General features: G+C 44.1%; 1 protein-coding gene across 5 annotated transcripts in view; it reads right to left on the bottom strand.

Moving 5' to 3' along the window:
- LMO3 (LIM domain only 3) overlaps nucleotides 1-17,133 on the bottom strand; it is a 97,863-nt gene that overhangs the window by 62,960 nt on the left and 17,770 nt on the right. For all 5 annotated transcript variants that reach the window (XM_081880208.1, XM_081880210.1, XM_081880209.1 and 2 more), the window contains exon 2: nucleotides 9,626-9,839. In XM_081880208.1, coding sequence (XP_081736334.1) covers nucleotides 9,626-9,831 — 206 coding nt within the window. In that variant the 5' untranslated portion in view covers nucleotides 9,832-9,839. The remainder of the gene's footprint in view (nucleotides 1-9,625; nucleotides 9,840-17,133) is intronic.

Here is a 17,133-nt window from a genome sequence, read left to right as displayed (position 1 = left end):
ATTTCTAGAGAAGGAGGAGGAGGAGAAGGAGGAGGAGGAGAAGAAGAAGAAGAAGAAGAAGAAGAAGAAGAGGAGGAGGAGGAGGAGTTTGGATTTGATATCCCGCCTTTCACTCCCTTTAAGGAGTCTCAAAGCGGCTAACATTCTCCTTTCCCTTCCTCCCCCACAACAAACACTCTGTGAGGTGAGTGGGGCTGAGAGACTTCAGAGAAGTGTGACTGGCCCAAGGTCACCCAGCAGCTGCAGGTGGAGGAGCAGGGATGCAAACCTGGTTCCCCAGATTACAAATCTACCACTCTTAACCACTACGCCACACTGGGTCACCACACAGCTGGGAGGGCCCTTGTGAGCGTGCATATAAAAGTTCTTCTTCTGGATCCTCCTGTCACTAGATAGGCGCGTTCTCTTTTGCCTATCTCTCCCTCTTTCCTGTCACTCCCCCTCCTCCCAGCTTTGGTGAGCGAGACTTTCCAGAGAGTTCCCCCTGCAGCAGCATTAGCAGGCAGGTGGCGCAAGATCAGTCGTGTCAAAGGTGCCGCTGGCCCCGTTGCCGCATAGCAGCTCAGTACAATACGCTTAGGTGGCTTCAGCGCCGGGTGCCCCCCAGAATCCAACACCCAGGTGCCCCGCACCCCTTGCACCCCTGGGTAAAGACGGCCCTGAAGGGGGCCCACCAGAGCCTGAAGCCCCTCAAACCTGGAGCCAGCCCTACATGCAAACACATTTCAGTTCTGCTCACACACAGTGGGGACTCCCTGGCTGCTCTAGGAATCAGATAAGGATGCAACAGAATCAGAAGCTGGAGAAAGAAACTGTTTGGTCATTTCCACAGAGAAACGGTAATCACTGGGGAGGGAGGAACTCCCAGCTGCTTGTTCTTTTCTGACACGCATCTCTCTACACTCTGCAAGATCTACTACACAAATCCGAGAGCCTCTGCATTCATGCTGGGGAAAGCTAGCGAAAGCGTTGGAAAGGTACAGAAGAGGGCAGGCAAAATTGTTTGGGGGCCAAATACCTATGAGAAAAGGTTGTAACATTTCGGACTATTTAGTTTAGGGGGAGGAAAGCAAGCAAAAGGAGGAGGAAGAAATGAGAGGTGTGTGTAGGAGACAGAGGATAGCGATAAGTTCCCCCCTCTCCAACAAAGCCACGACTTTCTGGGCAGAAGAAAAGGAAGTCTTTCTTAGCACAGCACATAGTTAAACTATGGAATTCAGTGCCACAAGAGGGAGTGAGTCATCATGGCTAGGATGACATTAAACATGATTAGAAAAATTAATGGAAGATAAGACTTGCTGTTATGATAGCTGTATCTTTGGTTGGAATATTCTGAAAACCTCAATGTCAGCGTTATCTGCACATTTTTTTTCTAATTCCCATCACATTCCTTGATTTTGATGAGAATAATTTTTTAAAAAACAGTTTGCATCAAAAATGCAAGCAATTCCCACGCATCATCCACATAATATCATATATGCATACAGTCCAGATTTCCTAAACTACCCGTACACATTTGTATGTGCATACAAATATTTACAAAATTATGCTGCACAAATACATTTTTGGTGTATAGTGGGGCACATAAGTAGACTCAAGCCTTAACTGTGCTTGTGAACTTAGAAAGAATCCTCTTCATATCACTTAGTATTCTACAGCAAAACGCTTTCACCCATAGCCCGCACTGACACCCAGTCAAATTATTCCTGAGGTCAGATTTTGATGTGTTTTATTACCCACTCAAAGCTCTCAAAATTGATGGATTAATTGCCAAATAAAGAAATTTGTACAGTATCAAGTAAATAATTCTCATAGATTCTAGTAGCATGCAGTCCTGTACTGAATTTTCTAAGAATCTGAATTTCGGCACAGACACGGGATGGAGAGGAGTTTCCCAAAGCCCACCCAAAACATTGCATGGATCTCAGCAAGGAATGGGCATATCTGTCAACTGCAGTATATAAACTTGATGAAATAAAGATAATTATTTTTTTCCCAATTGTATATTCAGTTCTCCACACCAGTTTGCTAACTTAAAAAAACACACGTGACAATTCATAATCATTTTAGTAGATATTTTTGTATGCATTTCTGCTAATACACACATTTTTACAAAATAGTTTTCCCTACTGCAATGCATTATTGTTATTTTCACTAATACATACATTTATATGGACATTTACCCTAGTCTGTCCATTTTTGCACATTTTACTTGGCTGGAGAACTGCCCTGCAAACGTTAGAGAAGCGCAAATTTCAAACAATGGCTGTGCTTCAATCTGGATACTGTTTCAGAAAGCAGGACTATACCGATATATCATGGTGTCTGAAATAAGGATGGAGCTATATAGAGGCATTGGCTGACTTCATGATTTTTCCCACTTTGTGGCTTTTGCCAGCACCTGCTCTTGCGATTCGCTTGCCCCTGCAGGGGACAGCTGAGCCAGCAGAATAAACAGGGGCTGCAGGAATCTAGAGGAGCCTTGGCTGGCTTCATGGGTTTCCCCACATTGTAATTTTGCATAGTACACAAGCGCACACACGTCATGATTTGCGCTATTTTATTGCCAGGTCAAAAATTATGAAACCAATATCACAATATAGATTTCAAATCGGGTTTGGGATGCTATATCAATATATTGTGCAACTCTAGCCCCTACCTCAAGGAGCCGACTGTGTGCGTGTGGGGGTGGATAGACTTGACCTACAGGCCACAAATGCCCAGGTGGTTCTCCACTGAAAGGAAGTGCAACTTCCATCCATGTCAAAGAGATGCGGCCAGACCAAGAGCTTTTGCCGCCTGAGGGAAAGGATAAGGTGGTCCCTTTGCCAGTCTATATGCCATGCAGAAGATGACCAGACTGGTGTTTGGTGATGAGACCCAGAGCCGGATTTACGTATAAGCTAAACAAGCTATAGCTTAGGGCCCCACTCTCTTGGAGGGGGGCCCAAAAATGTAAAGGGGGGGGGAACTGGACATACATTTCCAAAATATAAGACAAAAAACAAATAAAACATATGTACAGCAACAGTATTTTGTGTTGTGTAGGCTCCTATGATGTAAGTAATGGGCCCTGCCTGCTAGCCTGCTCCCTAAAATATCACTGGTTTCCTCCCATCTATATATAGGGTGCCTACATTTTGCATGGACTGGTTGCGTGGCAACATGTGCAAATGGCTTGAGATACCTATTAGGTCGATAAATTACCATATAGCATATATTCAACACAAAAAACAGCAACAATTTGTTGTTGACAAAAGACAGCTGGACATATAAAGGGCCCCATTACCTTCAGTAGCTTAGGGCCTCATCAAACCTAAATCTGGCCTTGATGAGGCCCTCTACTCCACCAGCAAGATGGTTCCAGGAGCATGGAGCAGATTGCATGGTGCGCACAGTACAGTGGTACCTCGGGTTAAGAACTTAATTCGTTCCGGAGGTCCATTCTTAACCTGAAACCATTCTTAACCTGAAGTACCACTTTAGCTAATGGGGCCTCCTGCTGCTGCTGCCATGCCGCCACCGGAGCACGATTTCTGTTCTCACCCTGAAGCAAAGTTCTTAACCCGAGGTACTATTTCTGGGTTAGCGGGGTCTGTAACCTGAAGCGTATGTAACCTGAAGCATCTGTAACCCGAGATACCACGTACTGTCTTCCAGCAGAGGGAAACCTCTGGGGAGAGGGCTCAGGAGGGGAAGAGATGATGGCTGCCACTGCTGCTGCCAAACATACAACTCACACTCCCCATGCACTGCCTCCTTCTCCCTATCAGCTGACTGTGCTTCATTGCAACTATTAGGAGACAGCTAATAGGAGACAACTATTGGGGTCTGCTCTGCCTTTGATACTCAAAAAATTGCCAGGGCCTTGCTCATTTCTTCCTCCACCAAACTTTCAGGCTAGCGCTGCATCAGTCATGAGAGCAGCTTCTTTTTGGAGGAACCCTGCAGTACATTTACAAGTCTAATTAAACAGGCCATGAGAAGAGGGTGGGGAAGGAAGAGACCACTAAGCTTCAAGATGTATTTTTCAAAGGGGGCAGGGGGAAAAACTCCCCCCATATTCAAGCTTGATAATCCTCTTTACAGGAGCCCTGTGCATGGCTGGAATATTTAACATGACAGTTGTATAAAGTGCAGTAATTCAATTTCTATGCAGAAGGGGATTTTTTTTTTTTAAGGGGGGAAAAACACGTTTTAGAAAGGCACCATAATCTTTGCTAAGACACACACACAGAGAGAGACATTTAGCATCTCCAAATTGGAGTTAAAGTCTCAGAGTGCAAAGATAATTTAAGCCGTGTATGTGTGTGCGTGTGCGTGTGGGAGAATAGCAGCTCTTTGGTAAAATGCTGCCAAAATTAAATTGGAAACGAAACGGCACTTTGTAGTCATTGGCTGCTCAGCAGGGTACGCCTAGTTAAAAACCCAAAGTGAAATGGGTGATTGACCTACATTGCTACCAGCTCCGTGCAGCTGCACTTTCGTTATTTCCATTGCATCTGATGAAGCTCATTAGTTAATGCAACTGAATTACCTATACTTGCCAGGCATTCATCTATTTCATACCACATGGCCAGATACTAACTTCAGCAGCAGAGCTGCACAGCGCCCTGCCATGCAGCTGCCTGGAAATCTTATCTGCTCCTCTAACACATAGGGGCAAAAGGAACTGGCCCAGGATGCCCCAGGAGTGGAACTAGGACATGGAGAACTGTTCTGTACCAAGTTAGACCACTTGGCCATCAAAGCCCAGTGGAGACAAGTGACCAATGGGATTTGTAGGGCAAATCATTCCAGTTTTCTCCCTCCCGTTACCAAGTTCTGCAAAGGTGAGACAGAGACAGAGGAAGAACCCTCTGAACTTCTTCAGTAAGGAGGGAGGCAGTTGGGGGGCTGGCTGAAGGCAGACTCAGGTTGGTGGGGCAGTGCCCCATTCGCCCTAATGGAGCAACCACCACACTCTGGCAACAGCTCTCCAAGGTCTCACCGTACCTGAAGATGCTGGAGGCTGAAAGGGCAACTTTTTGCATGCAAAGGTGGGCTAAATGGCAAATTTGATCTTGATAGGCCATATGCCAATTTTAAGGGGGAGAAAGGGATCTGTCTGTCATGAGCAGAGCCAGAGGGATCAGCCTATTTCTAGTTTGTGTCACTTTGCAAGCACTCATTCCTAAATCCATCCCATCCTGTTTTTAATTTGTGTCTTAAATCCACATGAAAATTCATATGTAAACATATAATGAGGGCTGTCTTTCAGCTGGAACTTGCCAGAACTCAGTTCCGGCACCTCCTAAGTGGGTGCCATTGCCATTCTAAGAGAACAAGGGAGGTGTTCATGGTAAGTTATGGCACCTCTTTTCTAGAAAAAATAGCACTGCACATAATTATGTTTTTATCTCAATATACGTCTAACACATAAAGGTAAAGGTAAAGGTACCCCTGCCCGTACGGGCCAGTCTTGACAGACTCTGGGGTTGTGCGCCCATCTCACTTAAGAGGCCAGGGGCCAGCGCTGTCCGGAGACACTTCCGGGTCACGTGGCCAGCGTGACATCGCTGCTCTGGCGAGCCAGAGCCGCACACGGAAACACCGTTTACCTTCCCGCTGGTAAGCGGTCCCTATTTATCTACTTGCACCCGGAGGTGCTTTCGAACTGCTAGGTTGGCAGGCGCTGGGACCGAGCAGCGGGAGCGCACCCCGCCGCAGGGATTCGAACCGCCGACCTTTCGATCGGCAAGTCCTAGGCGCTGAGGCTTTAACCCACAGTGCCACCTGCGTCCCCTGTCTAACGCATACTTGATACTAAATTATGCATTGTGCAACATGTTACAAGTTCTTAGCTGAAGACAGTTGTAATGTACGGTATTGCAAATTTGGGAGACGTGCAAAATCTGAAGAGTAAGTACAATCCAATCCATGTATAAGCCCAGAAGGCCCAGATCAGGCCAATTCACAAAAAATTGAATTCCTCAGGCATCCCTAGAGATTATGCTTTGTTTCCACATAGAGCCTTCCCCTCTTCCAGGGGAAGGAATTGTGAAAAGCAAGTAGCATCGACTCCGGACTAGCAATTCTCATCTCCACGCCACAGACTTAAAGCTTACACCCCTCTTTCCCAGAGAACCCTGGGACTTTTGCAGTGGTCAACAGCGCACTCAGAGGAAAGGTCTCCATACCTGAGCTATACTAGGGTCTTCAAGATTTCTTGGAGGAATGCAAGACTGTTGATACAAAACAGGAAAGTTTGCACCCAACCTGTGGAATCTATAAGCCACACTTGCCCACCCCCCGCTGACTAGGGATGATGGGAGTTGCAGTCCAACAACAACTGAGGACCCAAGTTTGGGGCAGGCTGCTCTAAAATACACTCCCAAAACCTCTCACTCAGTGGTGGGTATGTGGAAGTTCTTCAGCAGGAACAGTATCCCTGGACACAGAAAATTTAGAACTACTGCTTAAGAGAAAAATATCACAAAGTATCAATACGTCCATCATACTGAGAATTTAAATAAGAGACCTTCAGCTAATCTGTATTAAATCTGTATTAATCTGTTTAAAAACTACACTTTTTAAATTGTATTTATTAAGCTTTGATTCTGGAAATTTTGACTACTCATCAACTAGATTAAAAACTATTCCTAAATGTAAGAGAAACAATAATGGGGGAAGAGAGGGTAATTCAGTTCCACAACTCTAGGAATTGCATTTGTTGTCATGGACTGTTCTTCAGACACTTTGACAGCTCATGGCAAAATCCCAATAATAAAACCCACCGTTAAAGCTCAACAGAAACACCCAACATTTACCTGTCCAACTTAAAAAGGGCACCACAGAAGTGCACCAGAAAGATCGATGAACCCACATTAATTCCTAAAACAAAGCACTTAAATTAAAGAGGTTGGAGGCCGTTTTAGACTTCCATTCAAAATGTTGTTTCAGACTTTGGATGGATGTCTCTAAGTGTTCCATGAAAGGAGACCCACACGTCAGTCTTAACCATTTGAAAACAAACAAACCACTTCAACAGAAACCAATTATCTTACTGGCCCACTCACTCCTCAAAAGGCACCACAAACTCATTCATATTTCCCAAACTGGAAATGCTAATGAACACTATTTTTTTATTTAAAAAACAAAGAATCTGACGCGGTCCAAGGAACATTACTAGTTGCATCCTCATGTATGGAAGAGATATCAATGAAGGTCACAAGGAGAATCCCAATATTTGACTAGTTGGCAGAATATTAATAGAGGTTGGATCGTACAGTCCCCCTGAGCTAAATGAGGAATTAGGTTGTTATAGTTTTGTTACCACAAGATGTAGTGACTGCAACCAAAACTATGTGGCTTTACAAGGGAAATGGAGAAAAATCATGAAGGATAAGGCTACTGGTAGCTAGAAGTCATCAATAGCTATATCTCACCTCTAGGTTCAAAGATGGCATTGCTGAAGAACAAGCTTGAGAGAGGATTAATGCCCTCATGCTTTGTTTCTGGACTTCCCAGAGACGGCAGCCAGATCACTGGCTGGGGTTTTGAAACAGCTGCACTGGTTTCCAGTTTATTTCAGGGCCAAATTTAAGGGTTTAAAGCCCTGAACGACATAGGACCCAAGGACCTGAAATTTCACCTCATTCTCTGCAAACTCTCTTGAGTGTTACGATTAAGGGAAAGAGGAAGGCATTTGGTACAGAACCTGCATGCCTCTAGAGGGCGCCACAAATTAGAAGTACACAGGTGTGTGTAACACCCTGTTCGAGATGCTTAAAATACAGGAAGGGATTTTTTAAAAGCCTCTAAAGGAGGTAGAGCGAAGCTGCAACCTAACCCTAATGCAGTCATTAGCATAGACAATTCGTTCCTCGTATTCCTATCAAGTCAGAGACTAAATATGAAAGCTTATTTGCCTACAAAAGGGAGCACACTTTACCTCCTGGATTAGCATAAAAATGGAGATTTCTTTTTGCAGGTTCACTGCATAGCTAAGTACATACGGGCGCAATGAGGCAAATGACTGTCTGCAATTACGTTAAGTGCATCAACTTGAAGTTTAACATAAATAGCGCATTTAAGTATAAGCAAGTGATCACGATGGGGAAGAGACAAGGCTAGATCGGGGAAAGGGGGCTGGACCAAAGGTGCCAGTTCTCACGTGAAGCTGGGAGCTTTATTCCACTCCAGTCAGACTTCATCACTTGGGAATAGGCCTGGGTTCGGGGCCAACACTTTCTTCACCACAATTTGTCGGGGGGGCGGGGGGGGGCACGTAAAACCTACCCAAAGAATGGACAGGAAAAGATGTTTGGGTGTGGAGCATGTTTGGTAGCCTGAGAGAAAATGGATGTTTTTGCCTGCCACCTAAAGATATGTAATGAAGGAAAGCATTCTGCAAATGAGGAGCCACCAGAGAAAAGGCCCGTTCTCATGTTGCCACCCTCCAGACTTCTTGTGGACAGAGCACATGAAGAAGGGTCTCAGAAGACGATTGCAGGGTCTACAAATACAACTATATCCCAGCAACCCGAAAAACTACATTTGTAGAGATAGCAGTTTACCTAGTACAGCCTAAGCGGGCCACTGAACTCACAATACACTGAAAAGGCTTCTGCGCCAACATAGGGAGATGAGAGGCCTAGTTGTAGCCTAGTAGGGACTGCTAGGAATTAAATGTGTACTGTTCAGTGCAGATAGTTAAAGAGCTATCCTTTGTGGCAGTTAATTAACTGTTTGGAATAGGAACTATGGTCCTTGAGGAAGCGGGCAAGTGGATGGAACAAGCGATTTGACATCTTCCAAAATGTACATAGTACCTGCTGCATGGTATATAACCTGCTGCTGGGAACTTACTGGAAACAAATGCAGATGAAGTGAAACTAGGGTTGGGTGCTCTGTAAAATAAGCTCCAGATACTCTCAGGGTAAAAAATTAAGTGGTTCAGCTTAAGATGAAAGGTCAACATTGTGCCACCATTCATTACAGGGAATTAGGAGGAGAAGGCAATTTTTGAACCCAAGCTTAATAAAGAGTTATTAATAAGTATTAACAGTATTAAAGAATATTAACAGCTGCATAACCTTGAGTACAGTTCTGCAACTGGTCCAAGAGAAATATTCTAGCCTACGATTCTCCCAGACATGCTAAGTTTCCATCGTTCTGGATTCCCACTGACTGAGGGGGAAATACACAAACACATACATCCTTCAGCCATCAAAACTGGTACAGTCCAGAAACGGAGGCCTATTTTTATCATGTGGGTAAACTGCTTGTCCAGAGGAAAACAGAAATAGGATTTCTGCAGATATTTCATTTTAAATAAAGCTATTTATGATCCCAGCCTACCACCACTGTTTGTAGAAAGGGGGCACAAAGACGCATTTCTAAAAAAAACCTCTCAGCATAGCACTTAGGAAAAACATCTTCCTTATGAGGGCACAAGGCCCGAGAATGAGCCTACGAAGCCATTTCTCCACTCTGAGCACCATTTGTATGCTTGTTGTGGTGCAGCCAGGTGGAAAAGTATCCGTAGTGACAGTGGTGCACCAGACTGTGTGAGGGGAAAGGACCTAGCAGGAGTTGGAAGTGTGGCACATGTACGAGGTGTGTAGAAAGAGCAAAGTCCTACCTCAGGTAGTCTCTGCGGCACAGGATAAGGTTGGCTTTGGTGTACAAGGTAGAGCCTACCTCCCCCAAACGGCAGTCACAGCAGGCACACTTCAGGCAGTCCTCATGCCAGTATTTGTCCAGGGCCTTTAGGAGATACCTGTCTTTGATCTTACGGTTGCAGCCAGCACAACCTTTCGGTTTGGTGTCTGGCTGGACAGAGAGCATTTGTATACCTGAAACGAGAAGAGAAGGAGAGAGGGAAAAGAGGATGTCAGGTGACACAGCCAAGGGATGCCCAGAACAGGATCCTTTGCCCCCAAACTGAAACTTATCAGAGCTTTCCTCTTTCTTTGAAATTCCTTGGATGTTTCTCCAGACCAGGGTTTCCCAAACTTGGGTCTCCATCTGTTTTTTTGAACTACAACTCCCATCATCCCTAGTTAGCAAGAGCAGCGTCAGGAATGATGGGAACTATAGTCTAAAAACAGGTGGATGGAGACCCAAGTTTGGGAAGCCCCGCTCCAGATCACATGTTTGTTTATTTTTACCCGTTTAACAAAATTTGTGTAGTGTTTACTCAATTTTAAAAACTTGTACTCTGTTCACAAAGGATGGTCTAAAATACTCGTTTAAATATATATACATAAATTAGTATCAAAAGCATTGTTAAAGATAAAATTTTCAAATGTAAATAGAATCAGCCACCTTCAAACTATTGTGCATCATAATATTACATGCCTGGGTAGGATTGTGGAAACAACAAAGGTTTTAGCAGCCACCGAAACCAAGACAGAAAAAGCAACTGCTTAGTATCAGTGAGCAGGGAGTTCCAAAGAGTAGTCAAATATTGATTCTCCACAAGTGCGAAATGCTAATTATTTGGATCTCCCAATGTTGTTTTGAATGAAGCGCAGTGGCAGGTCTTGTCTATAGCAGGAGTGTAAGGAGATTCCTGCTGGATCAGAATGCAGGTCCATCTAGCCCAGCATCTTAGTCCTTTAAAGAGTGCCTTTCCAGGTGCCTACAAAAAAAACCCCCCACACAGTGCAGGCCTCCCCTAGTGTCGCCCCCTAGCAACTGTTATCCAATGGCATAGTGCTTCAGAACTGAAAAGTTTCATAGACCCAGGGCCAGATTTAAGTTTGATGAGGCCCTAAGCTACTGAAGGTAATGGGGCCCTTTATATGTCCAGCTGTCCTTTGCCAACAACAAATTGTCACTGTTTTTTGTGTTGAATATATGCTATATGGTAATTTATGGACCTAATAGGTATCTAAACCCATTTGCACATAACAAATAGGAACCTACACAATACAAAACACTGTTGCTGTATGCAGGTTTTTTTTATTTGTTTTTTATCTTGTATTTTGGAAATGTACATCCAGTTTTTTCCCTTTAATTTTTTTTGGGGGGCCCCCAAGAGAGTGGGGCTCTAAGCTATAGCTTGTTTAGCTTATACATAAATCCGGCACTGCATAGACCCATCAAGACCAAGGACCATTAATAGATATGTCCATCATGGCTAAACCCCTTTTAAAGTCACCACATCTTTTGGGAATAAATCTTGCAAGTTACTTGTGTGCGAAGAAATGCTTCTTTTGCTTCTCTATTGAGACTACTAGCCAGTAGCATAAATGCCTGACCCAGAGTTCTAGCATTATGATAATGGGAGAGAAAAATGGCTCTCTATTCACTTTCCCACAACCTTCATAAAAGGTAGCACTGGGCAATATCTGGTTTTCAACATCATGATATATCACCAGCTAAACATCACAAGATATATCACAATGTCTGAAACAAGAATGGAGCTATGTAGAGGCATTGGCTGGCTTCATTATTTTTCCTGCATTGTGATCTTTGCATAGTACACACACACACACACACACACACACACACACATCATGATTTAGGATATATTGTCAGGTTAAAAATTATGAAACTGATTTCATGAAATGGACTTAAAACTGGTTTTGGACGATATATCACCCAGCCCTACTGGCTAGTCAACTTTTCTTCCTTAACTGAAAAACAGCCCAGAGTCTTTTACCATTCCACAGCTGAAGGGAAGTACATTGACTTTGCACACCAAAAGTCCCAGATTCGATCCTCACCATCTCCAGGAAGGGCTGGAAAAGGCTTCCAGCCTGAAACCCTGGAAAAAGCCTCTGCCAGTCCGTGTAAAAGGTAAAGGGTAAAGGGACCCCTGACCGTTAGGTCCAGTCGTGGCCAACTGTGGGGTTGCGGTGCTCATCTCGCTTTATTGGCCGAGGGAGCCGGTATACAGCTTCCAGGTCATGTGGCCAGCATGACTAAGCCGCTTCTGGCGAACCAGAGCAGTACACGGAAATGCTATTTACCTTCCCGTCGGAGCGGTACCTATTTATCTACTTGCACTTTGACGTGCTATCGAACTGCTAGGTTGGCAGGAGCAGGGACCGAGCAACTGGAGCTCACCCCATCGCGGGGATTCGAACCGCCGACCTTCTGATTGGCAAGTCCTAGGCTCTGTGGTTTAACCCACAGCGCCACCTACGTCCATGTAGATAATACCAAACTAGGTGGAGAAATAGTCCGATTTGGTATATACTAGTTTCCTAGGTGCTCCAATTTACTTTGCCCACTGCACCATTTCCTCACCAGCTGCGGACTCCCCCAAACACGAGAGCAAATGCTAGTGAGAGGCAGCTCCACTCAACCAGCTCCACTAAACAGCCCTGTTTATGCTCACTTGGTTTCCATTTAGGCCTGCAACCTGTTGGTGCCCCCCCCCCCCAAATAACAACAACCACCGGTCTTACTGCTTCCCTCAAGATTTCTCAGCCGCTTCTCCCAGCTGGCTAAAAAATTTCATTTCAAGCAAATTTTGATGGCAGTGCTCAAAGAACTCATGCTTTCTCAGTCCTATTCCACTTCTCCAGCATATAGGCGTTGTGTTGAGACATGTCAATGCCACAAAGTCAGAAAGCGAATGCATTTGGAGCTGACTGTCATCAGCACACAATTGGTTCAAACGTTTCCTTTTTAGATCGCTTACTGCCTTCATGTGAAACACAGGGGGCTGGATCCAAAAGTCCCCACCTTCCATCAGAGGAAGGCTCTGCAACATTGGACACTGCATACAAATGCAGCGGCCTGTCGCTGGCAGGTTGGGAGCAATGTTCAGGCAGGATTACCGTAATTAAGAATGACCGCTTTTATTTCGTTTAAATGTGCACGCTTGGGATTCCTGTGGCATGAGTGCAATGGGACAGGTGAGACGTCCTTAAATACAGCGAGAACTATGCATGTGTCCACCAGCCCCTGGAATGACCATTTTCTCTAGGCTGGAAATCATGCCTTCAGGGCCTCAATTCCCCAAATGCTAAGAAGGGGTCCTCAAAGAGGCCGTGTGCATTGGCAGAATGTCCCAGGTTCTGCAGAGAACAGGAATGGGAAGAGATAGGAAGGAAGAAGGCCAAGGAAGGTCAAGGCTGGTCTTAGAAAGCTCTATTTAAAGCCCTTTGTGGCTTAGGACCCTTGTATTTATGGGACCGCCTCTCCTAGTATGCCCTGCAGAGGAACTTAAGTTCCATGAATAACCATAGTTTAGAGGTCCCGGTCCCTAAGGAAGTCAGACTATTCTCTACCAGGGCCAGGGCCTTTTCAGTGATGGCTCCGACCTGGTGGAATGCTCTGTCCCATGAGACTAGGGCCCTTCAGGATTTAACCTCCTTCCATTGGGCCTGTAAGCTATTCTGCCTGGCCTTTAATTTGAATTCAGCCTGATCTTTCATTTCCCTTCTCTTCCCTCCCCCTCCCCTTTTATGAAGTTAACCCGCTATGAGACCCCACAGCTAAATTTCCCCTGGCCTCCTCGCTGGCCCAGGAGTAGAACTAATTCAGCCAGCTAGCCCTGGTGATTATCTAATGTTTATTAGATGGATTTCCCCTAAATTGATTTCTGAACTTTGAATTTTACTGTTATTCATGTTTTTATACTGTATTTTATGTTGCTTTTTACAATTAAGTGTTTTAAATTTGTTGTTAGCCGCCATGAGCCCGGTTTTTTGAAACAGGAAGGTTCAAAATACATAAATTATAAATTATTATTATTATTATTATTATTATTATTATTATTATTATTTTAAAGAAAGAGAGCAGAGCAGATGGCTCCCCATTTAAAAACAAGAACCATGATTGAATGCTCAGCCTCTGCACAGATATAATACTGAGTCTCTACAAACCTCGGTTTGAATAAAGCACCCAACTAGGAGCTAGCACCCAGGAATAGAGAGGACAGGATAGTAGCCAGAGAGCTCCTCATAACGGGTTTTGCTTGCGAAGGTCCCAGATTCACTCTCCAATGCCAAGTGATGGAAGAGATCTGCCTTAGGGAATTGGGGATGGTAACAACTAGATTGAGTAATGACCGCTCCCCGCTTAAAACGGGGGGCACCCTTTGCGTGGACACGTGCAGCCCTGGATCTGGAGTGGCCCCATCAGCATAGGCTTTGCCTTCCCTCAGGTGGGATACCTGGAGGTTCCCGCCTACCCCAGTGAGTTGTCCAATCCCACCTGGGGGAAGCGTTGCCAGGGAAACCAGGCCAGGTAGGGGGAGGGATTACCTGCCCACACAATAGTGGGTGGATCTTACCTGGTATGTGGGAAGCTTCTCATGTTCAGTGGGTTATAGTCAACCACATTCTGCCCAGGAGAAATCCCACTAAAATTAAGGAAATGCTAGGTTAGAATCATAGAATGATAGAGTTGGAAGGGAACCCGAGAAACATCTAGGTTCACTCTCTGCAATGCAAGAATATGCAGCTGTCCCATACGGGGATTGAACTTGCAACCTTGGTGTTATCAACACCACGCTCTAAGCAACTCAGCTATCCAGTCATGTTCATTAATCTTAATGGGTCTACTCTGATTATGACCAGCACTAGATGCAGCTCTGTATCTTTGAATATTAACGCACATATGGAAACCATCTTTTCTTTTCAGTTCAGAGACTGAAATATGTGGAGATTTCGCTGCAAGTCACGAAGGAGAGAATTCACTTTCTTCAACAATACTCCTTGATGTTTTAATTCTTTATATAACAGTTAGCTGGATCTGAATCTTACACACTGTGTAACCTATTAATATTGTGGCAGTGCTCGTGTGCTTCTACAATGCAAACGAGGTGGCGGTCCCTGCCCCAAGGAGATTGCATGTCAAGTTTTAAGAGGGTAAAGACAAAAGGAAGAAAAACATTGCGAGCAAATATTGGTAATGATGATGCAACCCTCAGAAGTTAAAAAAGAGATTTGGTTTTTAATCACTGCTTCTATCAGAAACTTTAACTCGTGCTCCAGGGAGAGCTAACTGAAATTAAAATTCCACTGAAATCTGTGGGACTTTCTCCAAAGAAAGCATGTGAAACACATAAAACCGTGACTCTGTATCTTATTTATATGAAAGAAATCTGGCTTTGTTTAATTGTAAATGGAGAGCTTGTCTATACTGCAGCAGCCTACGTGCCCCATTTAGTTACAGGCAAATAAGAGAGAGGATAGGATACACTGATTTCAAATGTTATCCACATCCACTCTTCCCATTCCTCAGTAGGTGGGTGGGGGGAGGCTTGGAAAAATAGATGAGCTTTGCAAAAGGTCAGATTGGCATCTGTCAGTGCAAGGCAGGGGGAAAATTCTAGCCAAGAGCTCGCTACAAAATAAATGCTTACCCGCCCACTGTTATATCTGGGGGCAGCCGAGATTTATCGTTTTCAACAGTTGCAGTAAGCGAGTCAGCTGCATTTAGAACCTGATGTCTAAAATATTAAGTGCTATGAACAGAAAGGTAGATGCCTAATAGCGGTGTGTCATTTTGGTAAATAATATCAAGTTTCAAAGTTGCTCTGTTCTGCAGAACCCATAACTTTTCACTGGCCTCCAAAGGACCTCTCCACACACTGCAGTTTTAGGTGTGCGTTTAATTCCCTCCCACCACGTGAATGCAATAAACAGGCACCCACAGATAAAATGTGCTTTCAAGACCAGGGTTAGCTGGGATTTGTCAAGTGTGCATTCCGTGGAAAATTAACCCAGATCTGTTTAGCTTATCATTTATTTTAATTATTATTTTTTGAATGTTTCAGGTAATTGTTTTAACTGGGCTGTGTGGCTTACTGACCAATTTCTAAATACCTTTGAGGTTTTATTACAATCCAGTGGTATATAGAGCTTCTGAAATTAATAAATATTGCAACACAATTACTGGAGGAAAATAGTGGAGAGCTTATTTTTCCTTGCAGCAAACACATGGCTGTAGATGAACTAAACACCCACATAGACTGTAAGGTGCCAGTGTAGGCTCAGAATAGGCAATATGGCATTATTTATTATTTTATTATTTATACCCCATCTATCTGGCTGGGTTGCACCCGGGTGTCTTCGTCCATACAATCCACCCCACTGCAACAGAGGCAGGAGGGACTAAAGGCTATGGGATGCAGGAATAATTGGATTCAGTTCACATTTAGAGGTAAGCCTACCTATTCTGAATTCTCTGAAACAACAGGAGACCCAAAGCACAAGCTTCCGTTCGAATTCGCACTTCTCCGAATTTTGCAATGCAGTTCTCCAGCCAAAAATTCACATAGTGGGGCAAAGTGCCCATAAAAACACACATTTTCACTTAATATATGCATTTAATGGACACTTTACCCCCATTATCTGGTTTTTTCAGGTGAGAGTGGTTTGCAAAATAAATAAATAAATGTATATTTAGCAATATTCCATCCAAACATGTGCATATTAAGGAAAACTCACATTAAAATTGTGGTGTTTTGTTTTTTTAAAATAAAATAAATCGGAAATGATGTGGAGAACTAAAAACTGGAAACATGTGAAACTGAGGAATTGAAATTGACAGATTTGCCCATTGCAAATTTGATCGTTTGTCCCAATGAAGGCGTGCCATCACTTGGCAGCCCAGCTAGATCAGGTGATCTGAGGAACCTATAGGGGACCCACTGCTGTTCCACAGTTCAAAACACATTTATATCCTGCTCCCTCTGTCCCTAATAGAAACTGCAAGGCACCCAATAACTGGGGCTAACACAGAAATTCAACGAAAGGAAGGAAGGCAATAGCAGCAATGGGGAATTATTAGCTGGTGCAATTACCCCATGCCCATTTTGGGATGATTCTGCCCTCCCATTTCAGCCCCACATGATGATGATTTCTTACTGGCCCTCTGCCATAAAGCTCCTAGGGATAATTTGGAGCAGGGCTTTGAGTCTGGCTGCCCCTGGCCTATGGAACAGCATCATTGTTGAGATACATCACAGCCCTCCATGTGTTCTTTCTGGAAACAACTGAATGCTTTTTTAAAAAAGAAGCTTTTTCAGCTAAATGCAAAAGGCTGTGCCTTAGGTTTAAAAACAGTACAGAATGAACACCTGTTTCCAGTTGTTGTTTTTGTAGTGTTTTTAAAAACTATTTTTTAGAGTACAGTCATACCTTGGCTCCCAAACGCCTTGAGAGTCTAACGTTTCAGCTC

This window comes from Podarcis erhardii (genome assembly GCF_964252035.2).
Source record: "Podarcis erhardii genome assembly, chromosome: 10".
In the NCBI taxonomy this organism is placed as follows: Eukaryota; Metazoa; Chordata; class Lepidosauria; order Squamata; family Lacertidae; genus Podarcis; species Podarcis erhardii.
Note: the sequence above shows the minus strand (reverse complement) of the source record. Positions and strands in the feature narration are given on the sequence as shown.